The 25,092-nt window shown below is 32.6% G+C and overlaps 1 protein-coding gene across 4 annotated transcripts in view; it reads left to right on the forward strand.

The window, feature by feature from the left end:
* Window positions 1-25,092, forward strand: part of CCSER1 (coiled-coil serine rich protein 1) — a 1,122,560-nt gene that overhangs the window by 461,511 nt on the left and 635,957 nt on the right. For all 4 annotated transcript variants that reach the window (XR_004422964.1, XM_033105324.1, XM_033105323.1 and 1 more), the window contains one exon: window positions 9,369-9,446. Coding sequence is in view for 3 of the 4 variants with exons in the window: in XM_033105324.1 (XP_032961215.1) it covers window positions 9,369-9,446 (78 nt within the window). In the remaining variant the exon portion in view is untranslated. The remainder of the gene's footprint in view (window positions 1-9,368; window positions 9,447-25,092) is intronic.

The following is a 25,092-nucleotide window of genomic DNA, read 5'->3' on the forward strand; positions in this document are numbered from 1 at the left end:
GAAGTCATTTTGGTTTTCAGGTAGCATAAACTAAGTAGTGGCTATTTTCACAGCCACCCTCCTCATGCTATGGGGCCTAGGGAAGAGACAGATGTCCTTTTTGCTTCTCCTCATAATACTCTGACTGCTCTCTTTCCTGTCCCTAATTACTCTTGACTTGAAGCTCACGCCATTCTACTACGTGTTGCCCGCTCTGTAGTGCTGTCTTCATTACACCCCCTTCACACTCCTCCCTCTATTTTTTGAAGATCCTAAATCTGATTCTTTTTCATTACTTCCAGTATTGTTCCCAAAATAGCTCTTGTTTTACACATTGTTGTCTCAACTTGGCTCCTCAGCTTTTTGAACTCTTATTTTTCCCCTGATCTTGTTCTCCATTCTGCCTCAGCCAGTGTATGCAAGTACTTACCTGACATCTCTACTACTTCGTATGACCCGCGGGAATTTCAAGCTTCTTTTGAACAAACTGATTTTTTCCCACAGTCTTTCCTATCCCCGTCAATTTCTGCTCAATCCTTATTTACTCAGGCAAAATCTTGGAAATCACCCCCAACTCCTCTATTTCTCTTGTAGCTCATCTCCAAACCATTAGGAAGTGCTGTCATTTCTACCTTCAAATACGTGTGCACTCTTCCACCAGTTTTTACCACCTGCACTGATAAACACCTTGTCCAAACCATTACTTCTCAACATACGTACTACACTCATCTTTAAGTGGTCTTTAAGCTTCCACACTTGAGCTTCTGTAGTCTCCTTTTAACCTAGCATTCACCACTTTTTTTCACTTTTCTTTTTTTTTTTTTTTTTTCCTTTATAAGTGAGTTACCAAATGCAGCCCACACTGAAGGGGTAGGGATTACACAGGAGTGCAAATACAAAAAAACATTAGACGTCGTTCTAGAATCCTCCCACCTCAGGCAACGTAACCAGTTCTAAGTACTAAGGCTGACACTCAAAATTTAAAGCTAGGAGCTTACTAACTCTCTGTAGCAGACACAAAATTCAGCTGTCTTTCAGTTTAAAAGTTGCCAACATTATCCTATCGACACTTTAAAAGTCCAAGAATGGAAAGACACTCTTTCCTTCCAGGTCAATATTATCCCAGGCAAACCTGAGAAAAGTTGCTTGTATAGCAGCAGCTTGCCACCCGCATCAGGATTTTGGCATCAGGATTTTGGCTGAGATTACACATGGCCTTTGTCTTGCTGAGGTTGCTGAACCCAGAGGCGTTGCTGAGGCACATTCATCCCACAAACCATCACTTAAGACTCAGAAGAATGTAAAAATCGCTCCCTGCGTATGGGAAAAGTCTCCAGAAGCTTCAGACAACCTTCCAGGTTAAGCTCTTATGATCCGAAGCTTGAGGCTCTTACTCAGACCGTAACAGTAAAAAGCCTACTGCATAGCTGTTGAACAGAACACATGTTCTCTGCGTGTGATCTTCCTAGAAAAAGAAAGAGCCGCGCACCGAGTTCATCTGCGCTGAATTTATCAACAGGAAAAGTGATCCTTTCTTTGCCCGGGAAGCGATCCTTTTCTTACCTTTCTAGAAAACCTAGAGTGAAAGTTACTAGAGTTCTTTCTATGTGAAAAGGAATGCCAGGAAAGAGTAATAAGTGTTACCATCAAACTTCAAAATTTTCCAAATATTTTATTTGCTTTATAATTTTATGTTTTCTTTAACATGCAGAAAATTCAACATAGTTGCATATATTGATTTTTGACTTTACAATGTATTTAGATTTATTTTTTAAAAAGTCCTCTTCATTCTATAATTGATAGATAATGTTCACCTATGTTTTTAAGTACTTCTTTAAGTTGTTTTAATATTTGCACTTTAATCCATTTAGAGTTTATTCGAATGACATTTAAGGATATATTTTCCCCTAATAATTAACCAATTGTTAAATCACAGCCTATTTAATAACTCAATATATTTATCTTTACCTATTGAAGTTACAATAAATTTAGGCTTCTCAAATTTTTCAAGTAGGAATAAAAATCAGTACATTAGTCTTGGAGGAAAGTTTATTAATACGTGTGAAGTTAGCCAATTATATGCATATCTGGGAACTGAGACTTTATAGTCCAATAAATGTATTAAAATAAACAATCACTGATATGTTTTTAAAATATCATCCCAGCATTAATTATAAAGATAAATTGGAAATATAAAAAGGTTTAAAATTAGGGGCCTGCCAAGATGAATAAAGCTATATTTATATGATGGAATTGTATGCATTCATCGTAAATTACACTGAACAAAAATATTTTATGTGATAAAAGTCCTGAGAATATAGTTTGGGAAAAGATTTACAATATATAATGTATATTAATTCCAATCAATAACATTGCACAGAAGAAAACTAGAAAAAGTACATATAGATATTTTACCAGTAGTCATCTTTGGCTATTTGGATTTTTTGTCTATCTATCTATCTATCTATCTATCTATCTATCTATCTATCTATCTATCTATCAATCAATCAATCATGTGTCTGTCATCAACCTATTCCTTTTTCTATTTAGGACTTTTCACACTAGCTTGTCTCCCCTATTAACTTAAGGCAATTGGGTGCTGGGACTGTTTTTATTAAACATGCAACACAGAACCTGTTCTGTGGTAGGTTCTCAGTATACTTTGTTAAATATTAATGAAATTAGACCATAATTTGAACTTGTTGTTGATAACAGCAGAACATACCAAGGATGTTCAAAAAAATAAATACATAAACAGACAAAAAAATAATGGAGATTCAAGTCATAGACTGAGGCAGAAGGAGATCCAGCAGCAATTGCTTTGGCAGCAGCCTTAGAGATGAGGGATCAGGGACAGGGTTTCTCTCCTGGGAGAAACGGGATTAAAATAGGAACTCAGTCTTATAATATCAGTGTACCTTGGGGAATGATGTAGGGACTTTAAGGTTCAAATATCATGCACTCCCAGAATTTGGATATACGAGTAGAAACTGCAATTTCCTAAAATTGAAGCGAACCAAAAGCAAAAAAAATTAATAAGCTTGCTCATTGTTGAAGTAAGCAGTAACACCATGAACAAAACAGCTGGTTTAAAAATATATTGCAAATAAGATTAGCTAGTTCCCTCCTCAATTATGTCGCAGTGTATATGGCATAAAATAATTGTGCTTCTGGTAGTTATTTTTATTTTTATTTTTTTAATAAATGAGATGATATGAGTTTTGTCACTGTGGTGAAACTCTAGTACTGTTCAAAGAAAAAAAGTGCTTGGGTTCTAAATGGTTTGTGTTTCTCTAAACATTTACCATTGCTTAATAAAAGCATCCTTTGAGAGTATTGTTACTTTTTTTCTAACTTTATACTAAACAAATAATCTTCTCCTCTGTTATGCAGTTTTTGAGGGTTCTCTTTACCAAAGGGGAAGAATTCAAGTAGGTTGCCACCCTGAGTTCTTATGCCAAGTTTAGTTTTCATTATTAGTTACTATGTTGGCCCATATCTGATAAAGTACAGTCTCTTATTCATTTATTTATTCTGAATTATTTCTGCAAAACTACACACCCCTACGTGAACTGATATAATTTAATTTGTGAAACTTCCAAACTAAGAATCAATTTCTGAATTCTCCTGTGATATTCATGCTGAAGGAATGAGCAAGTTTGCTATAGCCCAGTAATTCAGGTTATTGTGGAGTTTTTTGACAGCTTTGATTGAGCTTTAATTTAGTGACAAAAAAAAATAATGAGATTAGTAATTGGAATTGATCACAAGATTGGAATAGAGCTAAGAGCAAAACTAACTGAACACTGAGCCAGGCATCTGTTGGGATATTATTTCTCTCAGCTATCTTAGATTATTGATATCATGCAGAAAGAGATTTTTAAAAGATTATTGATATCATGCAGAAAGAGATTTTTTAAAGATTATTGATATCATGCAGAAAGAGATTTTTAAAAGATATGATTTTTGAAACCTCTATGATTTTAAGGAGGCGATCTACAACCAGAGCTTTTGTTTATCTTGTGGGTCTCTATTAAAGGCCTTTGAAGTAGAGAATGCATGATGAGACCATGGGAAAATATTCACCCTTCAGCCTCAGGAGGTTGTATAAGCTGATAGAATCTCCATGCAGGACAATTTGGCAAAAGCATTCAAAATTACAGTTGAATGCATCTTTTAGCACAGTAATTCTACATGCAAAACAATTATAGATAAATATGCATTTAATATAAGATTTTATTTCAGTTCTGTTTGTACTAGCAAAAGAGTGAGGATGAAGTACTAGTTAACTGTATTATGATATAGATAGAAAATGAAATACTATAAAGCAATATGTATGAATAAGGGAACTCATTATATATGAATACATGGTAATTTGAAAAAGGCAAGTTGAAAAACAGTATGTATAATATGTTATCCTATATGTATACAAGAAAAAAATCAGTGTACACACACACACACACACACACAGTGGGTGCCAAAAAATGTATACACATTTTAAGAAAGGAAAAAACTATATTAAAATTGTAATATTTAATATATACTGATAAGATGAATACAAGTCATCTGTATATGTGTTTTTTGCACCCCTGGTATATATGCATGTTTCTGTTATATACATATAACATCTGTTGAAGGTTATACAATAAATTGGTAAAATTAGTGACCTCTGGATATCTGGGGACTAGGAGTAGAAAATAAATACTTTTTTTTTTTTTTAAATGTTGCACCTTTTGAATGTGGGACTATGTGAATGTGTTATCTAGTCTAAGTAAATTAAACATATATACTAAATTTTTTTAAAAAAGTAAATTCATTCTTACATTCAGGCATTTTAGATCAAAGCATCAAACTCAATAATTCGAGTCCCTCAAAATTTTGAAAATGATTTAGTAAATTATTTTGCTATTACATAAATATTGCTAACTTCATAGTTTAGCGTGGTATACTATCCTGGCTCTCTACTATACTTGTAACAGCCAATTCCAAATTTTACGTTCTATAATTTACAACTTCCAAACCATACTAGGACTTATTCCTGTATTAGAAAAGATGCTTAAATTTTAGACACACTGTTTTGTGAAAACTATTTGATCATGTAGAGCTGGATTATCAGCATGTCAAAGATATCCTTAAGACTCAGTTTCCTTCTGTCTTTTTCCTGATTGGCTCTGTGTTGGATTTTTTCCTAGGCATGTTCCATCTACTTGGTGACCGACTACTGGTAAATCAGATAAAAACACATTCTTTGACCTTAGCAGCTTTAGTTGACTGAGAGCACCTCTTTTTCCAGATCCCAACACAGTTCCCATATTTGAGCTTCATTTAAATGATTTGGCTCCTGTGCTTTTCTGTGCCCAGTAGGAAAGGTTGGCCAGGCCTTTGCTGTATGCTCATACCTATTGCAAGGATATTGGATCAGCACTACTCAAAACAAATGGGTTGAGAGTTTAGGAGAAATCACTCTGCGAAGGAAAATTCAAATTTTAACATAGATGCTAAGAAGGCAAAACAGCTGGTATCAAATACAAGAACATATAAAGAAAAAAAATAAACTTGCATTTTCATTTGGAATAAACAGGACCAATAAAAGATGTGACATAAATTGGTAAGGTTACTGAGCTTGGCCAAAATACAAACAGCTAGTCCTGATTTAGATATTGAACTCAATTTACTGTCACTCTCATTTTGCTTTACAGCCAAAACAATAAACAAGGAAGCATGGGTATATACCACTTACGGAATGAAATGAGTACCATTGGTTTCCCTATGGCTAACCTGCTTCATCACAGAAATTTAGTGGTCAGCACCCTGGATTGGAGGAGACCGAGACTTTGGCTTATTGTCATTTGTAAAATACCTGATGAAGGACACCATTGGAGTTAGAGTCCACTCCCTAACATATGAAGAATTTCTTTCTGTACCACAATTAGATGCTCTGTTTTCCCTTTTCTTACTAAGTCCTTGGGACAACGATGTCTTATAAGTGGGATGAATCATAGCAAACTTAAAATCTAAGAGCAGGGAAGCCTAATGTGTACTCAATAATTATTGAATGGATGAGTGAATAAATGACTGAATTTTCACAGAAAACTGACACATCTAACAACATTTTCAAGAAAAGTAGCCCATTTATACTACAGAAATCTAAATTATCCTATGTACTTTATCAATAGTAACACCACTGATTATTAAAACAGCACATAATATAATATGTGGTTCATATATTTTATGTAATTTTAGAACTATAAGATACATTAGTGTTAACACATTTAGGTGACCATTTTGTTTTATTAGACCTAGAGAATTATAAGATTTACCCTAATGGCTTAAAAAATTAAAATATTTTGCATACACTCAAATCTGTTTATGTACTCAACAGATTTGAGCTCAATTGATCATGTTTCACTTCAAGAAATCCTTATAAATAAACTTTAATCCCATAGGACAGATCCATTAATTATGCTTTCAGGAGAGGTATAATTAATGGATCTATACTGTAGAATTATGGCATTCAGTAAATATTAATAATGAAAACTCACTTTCCAAACACCTTAAGAATACCCAAACAAATAGATCATTTCATATGGCTAAAACTTTCCTTCAACATTCCCATTTGGAACATAAAAACATGCAAAACAATTTACCATAAGTTTTTCTATGATACCTTCATAGAAGATTAAAGATTCTTTGGTAGAGAGCTTCAGCATCCCAATGGTCTGTCAAAATTTAATTTTATGAGATTTATAAAAACCCTGATGGAAGCTTAGAAGCTATCAGTAAAATCACAGTCATGTGTTATAATCCTGAAAAGCCTAGTTATATCACTAATAAAGAATATTTTAAATAAACTTTTGATTTTTATTATGATTACAATGTGCTTCTTTTACAGAATAAGTCTTCCATATTCCATGGGATTCACTTTCATATCATTATTTACCAACCATTTCCACAGTCTCTGAAGTATTTCAAAAGCAGATGAATCCATAAATCTAACAAAATATTTTATAAAGAAACTGTGGAAGAATACATACTGTTAGCTTTTAAAAACATCAAATGCAACTTATGAAATACTTCTTTAATTTGTATTTGGATATACAATTGCATTGGTATTGCTGTCATTGACTGAAAGGTAAATGAATTTAGGTATGATGTATGGATAAGACATATCTGAAAGTTTTAGTGTAGTATTTTATCTAAAAGAATAAACAAATTGGAATGACAGCTAAATTACAGGTCACTGAAATGCAAATGGGAAAACAATAAACTAAAACTGAAGATTTTTATTCTATTTCTTGATATATATATTTCTCAATTTGGTAATTAAGTGCAATTTATCAGTTATTGTCATATAAGATTGACTTGTTTTTAAAACACTTTTCTCAAGATTTCCTAAGAACGTTAGAATTAAAGTGTCACACTATAAGGTGGATTTGAAAGTGAAAGCTAAAACAAAGTTTCTCTAAGAATCACATTAAAAGAATCAAGATTACATGAAGCAAATTTTAGACTCTTCTTTCTATAGTCTTAGGATAGCACATTTATTTCTAGAAAGTTGTAGGAGACCTCAACCCTAAAATAAGTTAACCATGAAACTTGATTTTGAGCTCTTCTTCTTATGGAAGTTCAAATACCTTCATCTGCAAGAATATGATCCAGGCTTTTCAATTTTCAAAATTGAATGTCATCTTTCTCTCCTGAATATATGATTTTGAAGGGCAAATACTTTAATATGCTATGCAGAAAGAATACCAATATTTCAGGATACATCAGATAATTCAACTACATACTTTATATCACATTATATCACTTGCTTAATTTCTCATCAGAACTTTAATGATGAGAGAAACAGCTCACAAGTCTTGTTTCCCTCTTCCTGAAAAAAAAAAAAAAAAATTCACTCATTTCTAATGCTAGAATCCTGCAGTAAATTCATTCCCAAGAAAACCTTTATTTCTCCATTAAATCATATAATCAGATAGCGAAAGTTGGCAATTTAGAATATTTCCTAATTTTGATCAAATAAATGTCCAAGGGACTCTTAATACATTTAGAAATTAAAGTCAGGAACTAACTCACCTCAGTTATGTTGTGCATGTATTTTTCTGCTTCCTTTAATATATTATTGTTCAGTTTTTACCTAATTTCTTTACTTAGACATTCTAACTCAATGTGCAGGCTTATATAAATTTCTAAAGTGGATATATGTTATATAAAAATTATACTATGATTATCTTGATACTTATGTTTATAGTTTTTATCCATTGTTTCTGAACTAGACAATGAGAAATAGGCCCACTTTAATGGATACTTTAAATATGTCCAATTTATTGTATGCTAAATTGAAAGTAATTTTGAATAGAAAGAGAGTCTAAGAATTTATAGCAGTTGCAGCAGCTATTCTTTATATTTGCTTTTTTTTGTTCGAATTTAACTCAGTCACATTTGTCTACTTGTTCCCTTATATCAATCAAGATTAATTCAATTATTTTGCTTTAATATTAACTGTACTTTTTTTTTTGTATTTGTGTGCATGTACATTTGGGGAGAAAATGTAGGTGTGCCTTCTTTTCCATGTTTTATTTGCTTATCTTCTTGAATGGAACATTCCTCTGAGAGAACAAGTTAAAAACATAGTAAAATAACTTCCGTTGCTACCTATTATCAGTATTCTTTTCTTGCTTTTAGAAAAAATAATGATGAGCTTTTAACTCATATTTTTCTAAGCTAATATCTTATTTAAGAAGTTTTAACTGGTTTTATTTTTAAAAGACTAGAAAACCAGTATTAGCAGCATTCCAATAAGTCTCTTATATTTGTATATATCTCTTGTCCTGAATTTTCTTGTTTAGCAGAATATAATAAGAAAGGTTGTAAAATGTCAGGGGCTATGGATATGGGAATTTTTAAAAAATTAATATTTCTCATTGTGCAATTGTATATTAATGGCAAATATACTTTCATAATGAATAAAAACTGGATACAATGATTTAACGTTGCAAAAATATTAATAATACTTATTTGAATATCAGCCTAAAAGACATGCAAATAGCAACATAGTGAATAATTACAACTGCAGTATAATTTTCAAAGGAAAGGTAAAAATATAAATTAAGCAAACATAATACTAAATACCACCCTAACGAAAGAGATGATCATTACATTTAATAAAGTGCATTTGTAATGTACATTGTGATACTTTTACTAATTTCTCAGATAACTATTTATTTCTAAATAAAAAAGGATTTATTATGTAACAATAATTTGAAATTTCCCCCAACCATATTCATTTATTTATTTTTTATTTTATCAAGATTAAATTCTAAATTAAGAATAATAAAAATGACTACAAAAAGTGTCTCATTATTTCAATTTTGTTTTTCTGGCAGAGTGCAGATATGAGTCCAGCAAGTAGCACCACTTCACTTCCTGTTAGTCCTCTTACTGAAGAGCCATTGCCTTTCAAGGTAAAAAAAAAAAAAAAAGAACAAACAAACAAAAATAATTGTTTATAATATTTTAGGGTAGTAGTTAATAAATATTTATTTTACTATGGTAAAAAAGATGCTTCACGCATAGACGGTAATGTGAACTACTTTAATCTATAAAGATCTTATTTCAAATGCTAAATTTTTTTTATTGTTTTGCTGTCATTCTAGGTGCTAGATAAAGGTACAGGTTTTGAATAGAAATTAATACTTTATGGAATACATTGTTTGTCTTGCATGTAAGAGACAGTGATTTCAATATTGTAGTTTTATGTCACATGAATTAGAGGTTTTAAACCTTTTGTTTTTATTAATTTAAGCAATAAATTTAGAATGAATGTTCAGCCCTCATGGAGTGATTAAATTTTCATTAGCTGGTTAAATTTTCATTAATGGCTCTAGGTCATAAATAATTAATTATCTAATCTATACAAAATAATAGTCAAAATCAAGAATTGAAATATAGAATTATTCCTCAAAACACATTACGTTTTAAAAATATGTAAGTAAATAGGCAAATAAGTATTTAACTAGTGTGATTAGTAAAATTCTACAGTTTGGGAGGCTATATACGTTACAAACATGAAGTTATCTTTTTGTTTTGCTATTTAAGATTATATGTTTCTCTTTAAGCCTAAGATTGTAGATCAGCTACTTTATATTTGTGTCAAGGATATTCAGATTTAATTAGGATTACTATAAATGAAGACATTCCTTAAGATCATGGGGAAAAAAAAGAAAAACTTGGAAAGGTGGGATGATGCACTAACATGCAGTAGTTCCAGGTGAGTTTGGTTTGAAGACCTGTAGATGTACATCTGGGGGTTTATAATTACTTTCATGATTTTCGTATTTATCATAAAATTGTTATCCTTGTAGTTGTTTTTTTCTTTTTCGTATGAAGACTATATCTTATTCAACTTCATACTGCATACACCTAGTACTCGCATGCATTTCCATATACTGAATATTTGCTGTATTGTTAAAATGAAAATAATAAAAGGTTATGAATTCCATTATGGATCTTAGTTTTCCTAATTATGCATGCTTTGTTCCTTAGTGATAGACAATAATAATTGTTAAAAGCTCATTTTATGTAAGAGAATTCTTAAATACTGAATAGTATTCTGATTACATTATTTATTGAAAAATATTTATTATTCTACAACAAAAGGAGAAAATAATACAAATGTTTCAAAGCTTAGTGTTACTTGATATTTTCTTCTTGGTGTATAGGACAAAATTTACACTAGAAGCATATCTTTAACAAGATTTAAATTGGATTTCCATAGTGTCATCAGAAACCATTTTATCGTTTTAATATAGTGACAATTCCTATACTCCTTGAAAATTAATGTATTTTTTAACAGAGGTAAAAGAAAAGGTCAGATATATTCCAAAATCTGCTGACATAAAGCTAATATAAATAAAATTATTTTAGTTAGTTTCTATGATTGGTTCTCAGAAATCAATATTGTTCCATGTTAATGTGTGTAATTGGTTTTATCGGTATTTAAAACTTCCAAGTGCTTATAATATATAATATTGGATTTTGGTAGCCAATATAGTTATAAGACCTCTTAATGTACTTCTTTTATGAAAGTAATATTATTTGTATTTTTTCAAATCTTTTTATCAGATATAAAAACATCCCACTAGTATTTAAAGGTGTTCAAAGTTTGAAATTATGAAATAAAACTCTTGCATTTGATTTTTTTATTTCTGTATTATAAATTGTAATAGAACAGTGTTCAGCACCCAGCTCCGTAATCATCCACAATAATATTAAAAGACAAGGCTTTCTAAAGATAAGCTTTGATAGCTGATTGAGGGAATTGAGTTTACCTTTTTTCCTGGGGAGTAATTAAGTTACTAAAAAAAATGTATCCCATCTTTTTTCTTCTTTTTTTTTTTTTTTGTCTATTTTGGAAGTACTCATGCACTAGTTGGAGGAAAATATCATGTTTTGGCTCAAATGTGTATCAAGGTGAATGCTTTCCTTTAATTATCATCTTTCGAATGACATTCAGATATGTGTGCGTATGTGTGTGTGTGTGTGTGTGTGTGTGTATCCATATCCTAATCATTCCTTTCCCACTAATATCTCTATCTTTATTCTTGACTTGAGCATTAGATGAGAAATTGGCTATCAATAAGCCAATAGTACCACGGTAGAATCTGTTAAATTAAATGTGGAAGAAAACTGGGTAGCATCCTAGAGACTATCTCCCACGAAGTCAAGAAAAGTAGGGTAAACTTTGGAGATACATGACTTAAAGATGACAATTAAATCTTGTTTGGGATTAGAAGCTTCTTTTTGCACAATCAGGCAGTATTTTTTAACACTATTAGTATTGGATTCCATTCTTCAATTTAATTTTTAAACAAAAACAGATCTGCACTGAAAGATAGCCCAAACCCCATACACTTACTTCTCTATTTTCTCCACAGAGCAGTTCACTTCCTACTAACCTTCTTAAACTTGCACTTGGCATTTGAAACCCACCACTGTAGTAATTTGTTTGGCTCAGCTAGTCTTTCAGAAAAGATATTTCCCACAAAAATCTATCCAGTCTTCCTTTAAACAACTGCAGGAAACTCTGTGCCTTTCATTCCTGTAGAACCGATCGACCATAGACAAGCAGATTTTTTCCATCTGGACAGGGCACATGAATGCCATTTCACCGCAGTCATCACAATTTCCTAGTGTATTTATGTCTGGCCATGAATGCATTTGAGTATATCTCTTCATAGGAGAAGATGTATAATGCATGATCTTCTATATATACTGCAAGTAATAAACTCACAGATTTCCCAGTCAGACTCTTGGTGCTGAGAGAAGTTTCTAGGATCCCAAATTCATGTAATTGTTGTTATAGACATACATATGGAAACAATTGTTGTTATAGACATACATATGGAAACAAAAGACAAATGTATACCTCCTATTTTTTTAATAAAGTATTCAGCATTATATAAACTATATACACTGTCGTATGCCGCTGCATCATGATGGAAGGCCAAGAGATAACTCCTTTTGTATGGCTGGGAATATTTTATCAGATAACCATAATACAATCATGAAAGTTCAAGATCATTCATTAAAAGTTCAAGGCTTTGATTTGAAAAAACAAGAGTACACTGCTTAACTGTTAATTACATTTTTTAATGTATTTCTGCAGAATAACACTGCACTAAGTTGACACTGTTAATTTTGATATTCCTATTTTACCCTATTTTACATTTTTTCTCTGCCATTCTTCTTGATATCTCTCAATGGTCTAATCACCTCCAATCTAATCTACCTCCTCCCTCCCTGTGTTAGGCTCAGTCCCATGTTCCACATCAAAGATTCCTTGTGGCCACCAAATATTACTGTTCTTTAGTAGGATGACCCTTGTAACTTATTTGTATATTAACAGCATTAATCCATTCCTAGAACTAAAATTCTTGAAGCTAAAGCTGGTTCATTGTTCCTGACTCTTCCATAATAATACACATTATTATAGGCCATGATCTTTTTACCAACCACATTCATCACATATTTTTTTTAAATTTTATTTTTTAAATTTATTGGGGTGACAATTGTTAGTAAAATTACATAGATTTCAGGTGTGCAATTCTGTATCACATCATCCATAAATTACACTGTGTGTTCACCACCCAGAGTCAGTTCCCCTTCCATCACCATATATTTGATCCCCCTTACCCTCATCTCCCACCTCCCAACCCCCTTACCCTCTGGTAACCACTAAATTACGTTCCCCAGATTAATTTTCAAACCCATGGCCATCCTGTGGTCACCGACTGCCCTCCAATCCACTCACCCTCCCCCCCCACCCCCTACCCCTCCCACCCATCTAGCAACCCTCAGTTTTTCCTCTTTGTATCATCACATATTTTTAAATGCATTTATACTTCAATGAAGCCCAGTTGCTAGATTTGGTCTCTTTTCCTCCCAAAAGCATCATTCTTTGATTAGATGTTAGAAAATGTATTTTCCTCCTTTACCCTTTTATCTTTATCCTGTGATAAATCCAACACAATAGAAACAAATTTAACTCTATTTTTCTTCAGACTCTGCCTCAAAAGTACACAAAGGCACTGAAGTATACCCTCTGTTCACCAATCTTCAAAGTCTAAAAATTAATAAAAATAACACATTGCTTTTCTTGGCCCATTGACTGCTGCTTCTCTGTAATATTTGGATTCCTTAAGTGTCTAATGAGGTTGGGTATCCAGTGCCTAGAAAACACAGTGGAGCCACCCTCTCCACAGAGCTGCCATAAAGTGGTGCTGGGCTCCTTCCTGAGTCTCCTCTCCTTATAAAATCCAAAGTTCTCTGATTCTTTTTCCTCATCTCAAGAAATCACCATTTCGTCTAGACTAGAGAAACTCTGTCTCTTCCAATTTTTCTCAGATATTATCCCTGTTTCCTTTGGACTTGGAAACTTTTTAGAAACAGGATTGAGGAAAGGAATTATCTGAAGTGTCTGAAAATTCTTCTGCATTAACAGAATCACCTTGTTTAAGCAAGGGACAAAGAGGAGGAAACAGAGAAATAAATTAAGGTCTCAAAAATCTATCCTGTCATGCAATGCTGGGATGTTAGAGGGAGAAATGATGTTAACTCCACTTAACCATAGAGCCAATATTCAGGACTTAGTAACACACACAGTTGGCCCTTAATTATATGCAATAATTACTATATATATATACACACATATATATATATATATATATATGTATATATACATACATCAAACATCAATTACTTGAATGGATTATACATTAAAAAACATGTTTTTCTGTAGTTTTTGTCATAACCATTTATTTCTACTTTAAAAACAATATTTACTTTTAAGTAGAAATGAGAGTTGTAGCCTCGTTAGGAGACTCCCTGGGAACAAATCTTAGTTCTGCCGTTTTCTAGTTGGGTGACCTTGAGCCTTTGTGTCCCAATTCTGCCATCTATAAAATGGGAACAACAGCAATCACTTCTTAATTGGCATATTATAAGGTTAAACACATTAAGAAATAGAAACTGCTTAGAAAGACATATAGTATGCAGTAGATGTGTTAATTGTTATTTTTTATGGAAGGGATATTATATCTAAGTTAAGGCAAGAAAGTTCTATATGTTATAAATAACATGAAGCAGAAATATTTTAACTCAACCCCTCATACTTTATTTCCAAATGTGAGAGTAGAAGTGTACTTTAAACATAAATCCTTTATTTTGATGAAAAATAGTGTTTAGTATTCATTCCTAGAAGTCATGCTATTTATTCTATACCCTCATATATCAGATTCTTCTTATAAAAAATAATTAATGAAAACATTCATTAATTTTCATTAATTATGAGGGAGAAGTATATATAATAAATTTGTCTTACGAGAAAACTGGTAAATGTAGTAAAACATAACTTGAATAAAATGAATACATAATCATTTCTCAAACAATAAGGACTTATAGTATCTTTTTTATCAGTAATACACCATAGTTTTTTCTTTAATTTCCCAAACCTCCCCGACGAGTTAACCAGATGACCTTCTAATGCAAAGTCCGATAAAGGAATATTGTTCAATCACATTCGACACAGGGGAAAAACTACATTATGAACAAAGCACTGTTGATATTTTACTGTTTATATGTAAAAAAAAAAACCCAAAAAAACCCACCAGTATGCTAAGTAGTGACAGTTTATTTTGACTGAAAACATCATAATGGAAAAGAACACATTTGGAGACTCCAGGAGAGAGGAGTCAGATAATGGCATGACCTCCACAATATCATCTGTTGCATATTCTGCTTAGATTTATATATTTTTTGTGTAAACATTTATTGTTGTTTTCTGTTCAATGAATTAAATGGTCGCTCTTATTATTAAAACTCACTTTTTCTATGTCCCAGAAAAAGCCCCAAATGGTATAGTTTGTATTTCTGACCATTTTTTGACCAGGCTATCTGTTAATGACTCAATTTATTGAGCCATTGTGTATCAAACCATGTGTTTGATATTAGGTTGGTACAAAAGTAATTGTGGTTTAAAAGGTTAAAAATAATTGCAAAAATCGCAATTACTTTTGCACCAACCTAATAATATTTTAGGCACTGGTGTTTCAATGTAAGCAACGTTGATAAATTGATAAATTGATAAATTCCTGCTTTCATGGTATTTGGACTCTAGTGACAAGAGATAGACACTGTGTTTCTTCGAAAATAAGACCTAGCCGGACAATCAGCTCAAATGCGTCTTTTGGGGCAAAAATTAATATAAGACCCTGTATTATATTATATTATATTGCATTATATTATACCTGGTATAATATAATGCAATATAATATAATATAATAGTAAAATAAGACCAGGTCTTATATTAATTTTTGCTCCAAAAGACTCATTAGAGCTGATTGTCCGGCTAAGTCTTATTTTGGGGGAAACACGGTAATAAACAAATGAATATATAACATGTCAGGTAGGAATAATACATGTTATGATCAAAAATAAAGCAGGATTTTGAGGATAGAAAGTGACTCTAAAGTATGTTGCTGTTTCAAAAATTATGGTCAAAGAAGGGCACTCTGATTAGGGGATATTTTAGGAGAGACCATAATGAAGAAAGGGAAAAAGTCACGTATCTATGTTTGGAAAGAGACCTGAGAACAACAAGTACAAAATCTATGAGGCAGGAGAACCCTTGGCCTTTTTATAATCCTTGAGAGTTCCATTGTGGCTGGAACAGAGTAAATGAGGGGGCAAATAATAAGAGATTGAGTCAGAGAGAAACCGGATCATGACAGGTCTGGTAGGCTGTAGTGAAGACTTTGGATCTTACTTTACATAAGGTAGGAAATCATTCAAGTGTTTTGGGAAAAGAATGACATAATCTGACTTCCTTTTAAAACTATTACTCTGACTTCTGTGCAGATATAGGAAACAGTGGATATGATAGAAGAAAGAAGTCAAGGTTCCTATAGGTGAGAGATATAGCTTAACCTGGAACGGTAAAAGATGAGAGAGTAAGCATTGGTGGAATTTTGGACACATTTTGAATGTGAGTCAGCAGGATTTGTTAATGGCTTATACATTGGATATCAAAAAAAAAAATCAATCTTAGAGATTATTTCTAATTCTAACATTCTCTGTTTTCTATTTTTACCTTTTGCTATCTTTCTGATGTTTCAAATAAGTAGATATCATGATGTAGAGATTAATGAAATCTTACATATTTGTTGCTTTGGTTTGATTTTGTTAGTAGTATTGAGTCAGAGAGACTAAATACTATCTGTCAGAGATGGCAGATAATGTCAGTTTTACTAGGGCTAGTATTCAATCATACAAGGAATACTGATTTCTGGTAATCTACTTTTTTCTCCCAGATAACTGAAAACCACACAGTTAAAGCTAGATTTAACTTATATTTTGATGTGATTCATGTAGTTCAATAATTATGGAACAGAAACATGGCTCCTAAGTGCATAATGAAAGGAATAAGTGGGCAAAAAAAAGAAAAGGAAAAAGAAAAAAGCTCCAAGATATAGCTGATGAATTTTGAATGTAAAATTACAGTGTGATTATATATTTAAGGGATCAACTTATGATATGATAATATTTTAAATACAGAGTGATACAATGTGTTTCCCTAATGGAAATAAATTTTAGGAGGAATATGTATGTTTTAAGCAATTTTTTGATGACTTAAAAATAAAATTATTGTTTCAGTTATCTATTTCTGCATAGTAAACCAGTTCAAAACTTGGAAACTAAAACAATAATTTCTTATTGTTGTTATGATTCTGTAGGTTGACTGAGCGTATCTGGATAGTTCTTATTTGAGGTTTTACAAGTGGGTACAGTAAGATGAGAATGTAGTTATCTGAAAGATCAAGTGGGATAGACATCCAAGATGACTTTTTATGGACTAGCTTGAGTTTTCTCACATTGTGTTGGTTTTAGAGTAGTTAGACTTGTTACATGACAGCTGGCTTCCCCCACAGTGAATGTTTTAAGAGTAGAAGAAGTGGGAGCCACCAGCTCAATTAAGCACTAGACACAGAAATAGGCAGCTTCTCCGCCACATCCTTCTATGTTGGTTAAGCAACTACATAGTATGTTGATGGTCCCCAAGACTACCACTACATTCAGAGATTTGTTAGAAAGACCCGAAGAACTCCGCACTCACAGTCTTCTCCCAGCAAAGTATGTGATGTTTCTACCCAGTGAAGCCCATTGGAAATTCAGCACCCAAAGATTTTATTGGGGGCTGTTCACATAGGAACCCTGAGCCTAAAGCACACAGAAATTCCAAACTCTTAGGAAGAAATTTGGTGTTTACCATACACAGTGATGTTTGTACAAGTAGTTTAGACACAATTGGCTATTTATCATTTGTGGAAAGTTTGATATGAGTGTGGAACTCTGTTTACCAGGCAAGTTCTCTGAGTCCAGCCAATGGCCACCCCTGCAAGCAGACCTTGCTAAGGATACTATATTCGTTTTCTAGGGCTGCTATAACAAAATATCACAGACTAGATGGCTTAAATAACAAAAATACATTTTTTCACAATTCTGAAGGCTAGAAGTCCAAAATCAAGGTGCTGGCAGGGTTGGTTCCTGGTGAAACTCTCTTCTTGGCTTGTGGATGGCCTTCTTGCTATGTTTTTACATGGCATTTTCTCTGTACTAACATCTCTGGGATTTCTTTCTATCTTATGAAGACACTAGTCATATTGAATTAGGGCCTACCCTAACAACCCCGTGTTATCTTAATCACTTCTTTGAATATCTTATCTCCAAATATGGTTATATTCAGAGGTACTGGCCATTGGACCTTCAACATATGAATTTTGGCAGGATATAATTAAGCCCATAAAAGATAGACTCAAGACTGCTATGTTACCTCTTTTCTATACATGGGGTCAACCTTGACTCAAGGGAAGGTAAAATAAACTGCATTACTTGATGGGAAATGACAAAGATTTTCAGCAATCTTTAATATACCATATTCATATATGATATTCATCTATTAATACAGTTTTCAACGCTACTAAATTCTCAGTCAAGTCTGAGGAGTTTGGGTTTGACGAAATTTAGATGAAAACAAGAGATTCTGTGAAATGTTTATACATATCCATCAGTTTACTCATTTGGGTATTTTTTTTCAATGCTCTTTTAATTTCCATTAAATTTGGGAATTTCACTTAAATGTCATTGTACTTTAATTAACTTACAGCCCTTAAAATCTTGTGGTTGAGAGTATCGAGTAATTACGTCTTTAAAAAATATTTTACTAAACTCTTGATCATAAACTCTGAGAGTAAAATTTAAATTGAAATAACAACTACCAAACAATACATTCTACATTATGTTTGTAGTGTTATTTTATGTTAATTGGTTTTTTTTTCTGGTTCTATCAAGATAAATTCTAAATGAATATTGTATCTATTTGAATTTTATAGACAGCATTACTGATGTGTGATGAATGCTCATGTAAAAAGATAAATGATAATTTTATATCCCGGTAAAACAAATAAAATAATTTTACATAAATTAAAGCCAACACAAATTTTGTTTAATTTGTGTTAAAAGATATGCAATATTTTTCAGACATAGTAGGCCTCAGGGAAAAGGATTTTAATGAAAAAATAAGCAAATATTTTCATGTTGCCTATTAGCTTCTCATCGCTATCCAAATCCTTCTCACACGCTGCCCAAATGATTTCAGGAAGGCATATACAAGACATAGAACTTGTCAACATGAATACTTCTAAAAAGGATGGCGTACCTCCTCCCACCCTATCCCTAGTTCACACATCCATTTTCTTCTTTAAATTTAAATCCCAGTATCTTCATTTTTGCAAAGGTTGATGCCTTAGATTTCTCCTAATTTTGGTGAGTTCTCCAAGTGGTATTGATATAAAACTTTTTTTTTGTAAGAAGGGCTTATTTTAGCATGCTTTCAGAGCATTGAGACATACTGTTTGCTTACTCTAATCAAAGTCCCTTTTACTTATTTAGTGGGCAAGATTTACTGAGCATCTGTTAAAAATTATCTCAGAAAATTGAAATCAGAAATCCACTTTCTATATCATTGAGTTAAACAGAGCCCTCAAAAACTACAATATACGTAGATTTGGAATGTATTCTATAATGGCAAAAGTGAAGATTTTGTAAGAAGCTTGAATTTACAATACAGAATGTGGGGGGATGGATTTCAGGTACAAAAGATAATTCTGGATTTATTTGTACATAAAAGATAGGATATTGAAGTACTGCTGGAAAAATCCTAAAGCCAATGAAATCCTTGAAAATTTGGGAAATAAAAACTAATTTATATGTTTCTTGAAAGAAAATGGATTTCTTTATGACTTCAACCTTGGTTTGGGAACTCAGTTCAAAGTGGATTAGCATCACTGAAACATTAGTTCTGTTTGCCAGCAAGATGCCAGGACAATTTTATTTGGAAACAGTTGAAGTCAACATGTGTACAGTTGGCTGGTGCACTGTTCCTCAATACTTGTTGGTCCCAAATATCTAGGAAACCTTGATCTGAGGTAATAACAGAAGTGGCAACCATTGCTATGCACACCAATGGTAACACGATCTCTTTTAACATCTAACATAGGTATCAAATATTGGATTTGACTTGGGATTACTAATTTTAAGATAATAGCATCATTTTCAATGATAATTTAAGCAATGATCTCATGTATGTCACCTCCACTGTTTATTTCTTATCTCAGTATTACCATTTCGTATACACTCATTCTTTTTCTTAATGTAACCTCAAGCATGACTTCAGAGTTTACCTATAAGTGTGAAGTATACTGTGACATATTTATTATAAATTAATAAGAAATAAGAAATTAGCAATCAACATAAAATTAAAAGACAATGATTCATTATCAACATGTGCATTTGAGATTGACCATGAATATGAGAAGCTATCAAAAGTAGAGCCAGCATGAGTTTAATTTATCTGGTAGAGAATTCTGTCTCTTCTATCTTGGAACTGTCTACTTAAATAACAAATTGCTTCTAGAAGTTAAATCATATCAACATGCACTTTCAATTGTAAAGTAAAATGTACATGGTATTAAGTACAATTAATTCTACTATAGATCAAATAGTTTAGAAATGGTTGTATTTTCCTTGGGAACAACTTAAGGTTAAAGACTATTAGACCTAAAATGTTGTAAGACATCGGCCATCCCTTGTTTTAACTATACAATATGGAAGTATTAAATAGCCACGTTGACAGATGCAATAAAATGTGTAAAATATGCAAATAATCCTGTTCTGAAGTTTTTATGCCATACGTTTAGCATTTCTTCACTGAAGTTTTTCATATACACACTAATAACTGGATAGAGATTCTATTATTTATAATAATTCTGCTGGGTAAAATTGCATATTGATGACACATTAAAAATTGACTAATAATTATGAAAAATTAGAAAATTCTATTTACTCTTGCCTATAGCAAAGATATTATTAATAATGTAGAGAAATTTATGAGCATCACTTTAAAATTCATTCCAAAAGAGAAAAAGAAATGTGCAATGTGTTTTTGCAGAAACTTTTATCCTCTTCGATAGTGGCTGGTCCATAGCACAGAAAATTAAAGGTAAACAGTTGCCAAAGGGATATACCAGACTATAATCAATAGCCTAATAACATTAATTGTGAAGATAGATGTAATTTGAATATTCTTAGTAACTGTTAATATCAGATTTTCAACTAAGGAAATTCTGTTTCTTTTAAGTTTTTGCAGTATATTATCAGCAGTCAGCCTATATCTATACATGGACATGACCTTTTTCTCAAATAATCTCTTTTACTCTAGCAAATCTGATGGAAAACACTTATGTCAGAAGATGTGACAGACACTAAGATGTTAGCTAACCCTGTTATATTAGAATTTGATTGCATGCATTTCTCATTAAGAATAAAGTTTCATTTAGAATACTTAGTCCCTGCTTAACAAGAACGACTTTTGCTGCAGTATTTGAGCCTCGAAATTTTTAAAAAGTTTAGCAGAATTGTCCAAGAATAATTAAGGGTAGAGGAATTAAGCTCACTTTTCTCCCCTCAGAGTTATTGCCAGGGAATAGAACCTTTGGCAACAGAACCAGTAGAAAAATGGAGCTAGCCAGTTGTTATATCATGTTAAAGAGAATTTGGTCATAATTTCTGGTATTAATGACCAAATTTCTGGTACTTTTTCTGGAATAAAGCCGACATTGGTCTATCCTTGTTAATGTCACTGTTTCCTTCTTTCTTGTTCTTTCCCATGGGACTTAGTCACTTGGTGACATTAGTTCTATTACTGTCATTTCTTACTATTTTTGTGACTTTCTTTAATGTAATGAGTCATTCTGAACAATTAACAGACCATTATTGATGTGCTACGAAGTGTAAAACCTATGTAAAGGTGCTAGAGTGGAACTATTTTAGTCTGACTATAGAAAGCTACAGAAAATTATAGTGTTGGTTGTATTTGAACTTGCTGTGGAAAAGTGCAAAGTATTTCAAAAGTGCAAAACTGGGTTTGAAGAAATGGAAGTGTCATGAGATCAAGTCAAGTGAGAAATAAGAGCCCAGTTCTCAAGCTAGGCCAAGAAGGTCTAGAAATTATACATATTCAGTCATCTGTTGCCCATGTGATAAGAAAGAAGTCATTTGGTGTGCAGGATATCATTTGCTTTATAAAGAACCTAGAATACCTTCTACAGGAAGTGAGGTCCTGGAAGCAAGCCAGAGTTGTGTCTTTGTCTGTTAGGACTGTTACAACAAAATACCATAAACTAGGAAGCTTATATACGATAGGAATTTATTTCTCACCATTCCAGAGGCTGGAAAGTCCAAGATCAAAGCTCTGGCACATTCAGTGTCTAGTGAAGGCCCACTTCCTAGAAAGCCATCTTTTTGACTTTTTATCATAATCTCATATGGTAGAAGGGGCAAGGGAGCTTTCTGGGCCCTCTTTTATGAGGTCACTAATCCCATTCATGAGGGCCCTGGGCTCATGACCTAATGACTGCCCAAAGGTCCCACCTCCTAATTCAATCACCTTGTTCTGTTATGATTTCAACATATATGAAGTTTGTGTTGTCATAAATATTCAGACAATAGCAAGTTAAGCAAACAGTAATATACAAAATAAAGAAAAAATTATAATTTTCCTTGAGCTCGATTTCCACAGAACAAGTTCCAAACTTAATTTGAGATTCGTCAATTTGTAGAATATCACATGGTACTAATCAAATACAAAGTATAAGAAATATGAAGAATTGTCGTATTTCATCCACTATTATTGATTGCCCACATCTACATATATCCAAAATGTGATAAAAATTTCCTATATTCATAGTAAAATAATAGTTTACAGGTGATCTAGTCTATCATGAATATATACTGAAAGATCTGTGCATTTATATTTATCTAATCGTTATATCTTAGAAAGTTGTAGTTAATGTATCAGATTCATATTGCCACTATAAAAGATTTACCACATACTCAATGGCTTAAAACAATTCACATTTAATATAGTTCTGGAAGTCAGAAGTCAGAATTGGATATCCCTGGACTAAAATCAAAGTGTTGGCAGAGCTGAGTCCTTTCTGGAGTCTCTAGGGGATGATCCAGTTACCTTTTTGAGCTTCTAGAGGTTACCTTCATTCTTTGGCTCATTGCTTCATTCCATTTTCAAAACCAGCAATGGCCTGTCAACTCTTTCTCATGCTGTATCACTCTGATTCTGAATCTTTTGCTTCTCTCTGTGACTTTTAAAGACACATATGCTTTCACTGGGTCTACCAAATAGTCCAAGAAAATCTCCTTATCTTAAAGGCAAGTGATTAGCTACCTTAATTTCATCTGCAGTCTTAATTCCCCTTCGCCAGGGACATAGTGGAGGAAGGGGGAGGCATTACTCCCCCATCACAATTAGTAACATCACATATACGAAGAGGTGACAATTAAGTTTGCAAACTTGTTGCAACGATGTTGCTAATCTTTTTTGATATCAGAGGGATTATTCATTATGACTTTCTACCAACTGGACAAATAATTAACCAAGTTTACTATTTGGAAGTGCTGAAAAGGCTGTGTGAAAAAGTTAGAGGACTCGAACTTTTCACCAATTCATGGCTCTTGCATCACGACAATGCACCAGCTCACACGGCACTGTCTATGAGGGAGTTTTCAGCTAGGCAACAAATAACTGCATGGAAACACCCTCCCTACTCACCTGACCTAGCCCCAATGACTTCTTTCTTTACCTGAAGATAAAGCAAATATTGAAAGGAAGACATTTTGATGACATTCAGGACATCGAGGGTAATACGAAGACCGTTCTGATAGCCATTCCCGAAAAAGACTTCCAATGTTGCTTTGAAGGGTGGACTAGGCGCTGGCATCAGTACTTCCCAAGGGGAGTACTTTGAAGGTGACCATCGTGATATTCAGCAATGAAGCAGGAAGCACTTTTTCTATGATGAGTTCGCAAACTTAATTGTCCAACCTTATAAATAGCATGGCAATGAACATAGGGTTATATATATATACACATATACACATGCATATATATGTGTATATATATCCTTTTGAGTTATTTTGTTTGTTTGTTTTCAGATAAATGCTGAGAAGTGGGATTACTGGCTCATATGGTAGTTCATTGTGTTTAATTTTTTGAGGAACTTCCATACTGTTTTCCATAGTGGCGGCACAAATTTACATTCCCACCAGCAATGCACCAGGGTTCCTTTTTCTCAACATCCCTGCCAACAGTTGTTAGGCCCTACCTTTTTTATAATAGCCATTCTAACAGGTGTGAAGTGATACCTCATTGTTGTTTTGATTTGTATTTCCCTGATGATTAATGATGTTGAACATCTTTTTGTACATCTATTTGCCATCTGTATGTTCTTTGGGGGAAAAAAAAGTCTATTTTAATTTAATCTATCTGTTTTCAGTAAGATACTCCCTTCCTCACTTTTTCCTTTCCTTTCCTTCTTCCTTCCTTCCTTTCTTTCTTAATTCATCTCATTTTCATTTTGAACAGAGTAAATTCCTAGTTTCTGTTAGTGATGTAAGGAAAAGTTGCCTGGCTGCATGGAATACTTGAAACCAGTCCTCTAGTTGTCCGCTGCATCTTGACTCCCACGCTTATACTAGGTACATAGCTTTTCTATGGTCCAACAGTAAAAGTAGAGTTGTTTGAGCATGGGAAAGCGCACGATTTGTTCAGGTTTCGCTTTCCAATTTCCTTTTCCAGCTGCTGTCTGCTTTTAATATGCTTCAATTTTATAATGTATTCATCTTAAAATGTATCCTTTTTCTTCTATTTTCTGTTAAAAACCCAAATGTGTATGTTTATATAGTTATATAAGTATGTAGAGAATTTTTATGATTATTATTTACAGAATTTTGAAGAATAATTCTGTGTTAAAACCAAGCTGAATATTTTATATATAATTATAAAATGTAACAAACCATACCTATTCAATTTTATATAAACATTGGCAAAGATAAGAACCAATATCTGCTCAGTTTGACAGGACCAAATAGTAGTCAGCATTAAGAATTTTGTTTTAACTTTATTCTTTTCTATCACATACA

Source organism: Rhinolophus ferrumequinum, chromosome 5 (genome assembly GCF_004115265.2).
Source record: "Rhinolophus ferrumequinum isolate MPI-CBG mRhiFer1 chromosome 5, mRhiFer1_v1.p, whole genome shotgun sequence".
Lineage (NCBI taxonomy): Eukaryota > Metazoa > Chordata > Mammalia > Chiroptera > Rhinolophidae > Rhinolophus > Rhinolophus ferrumequinum.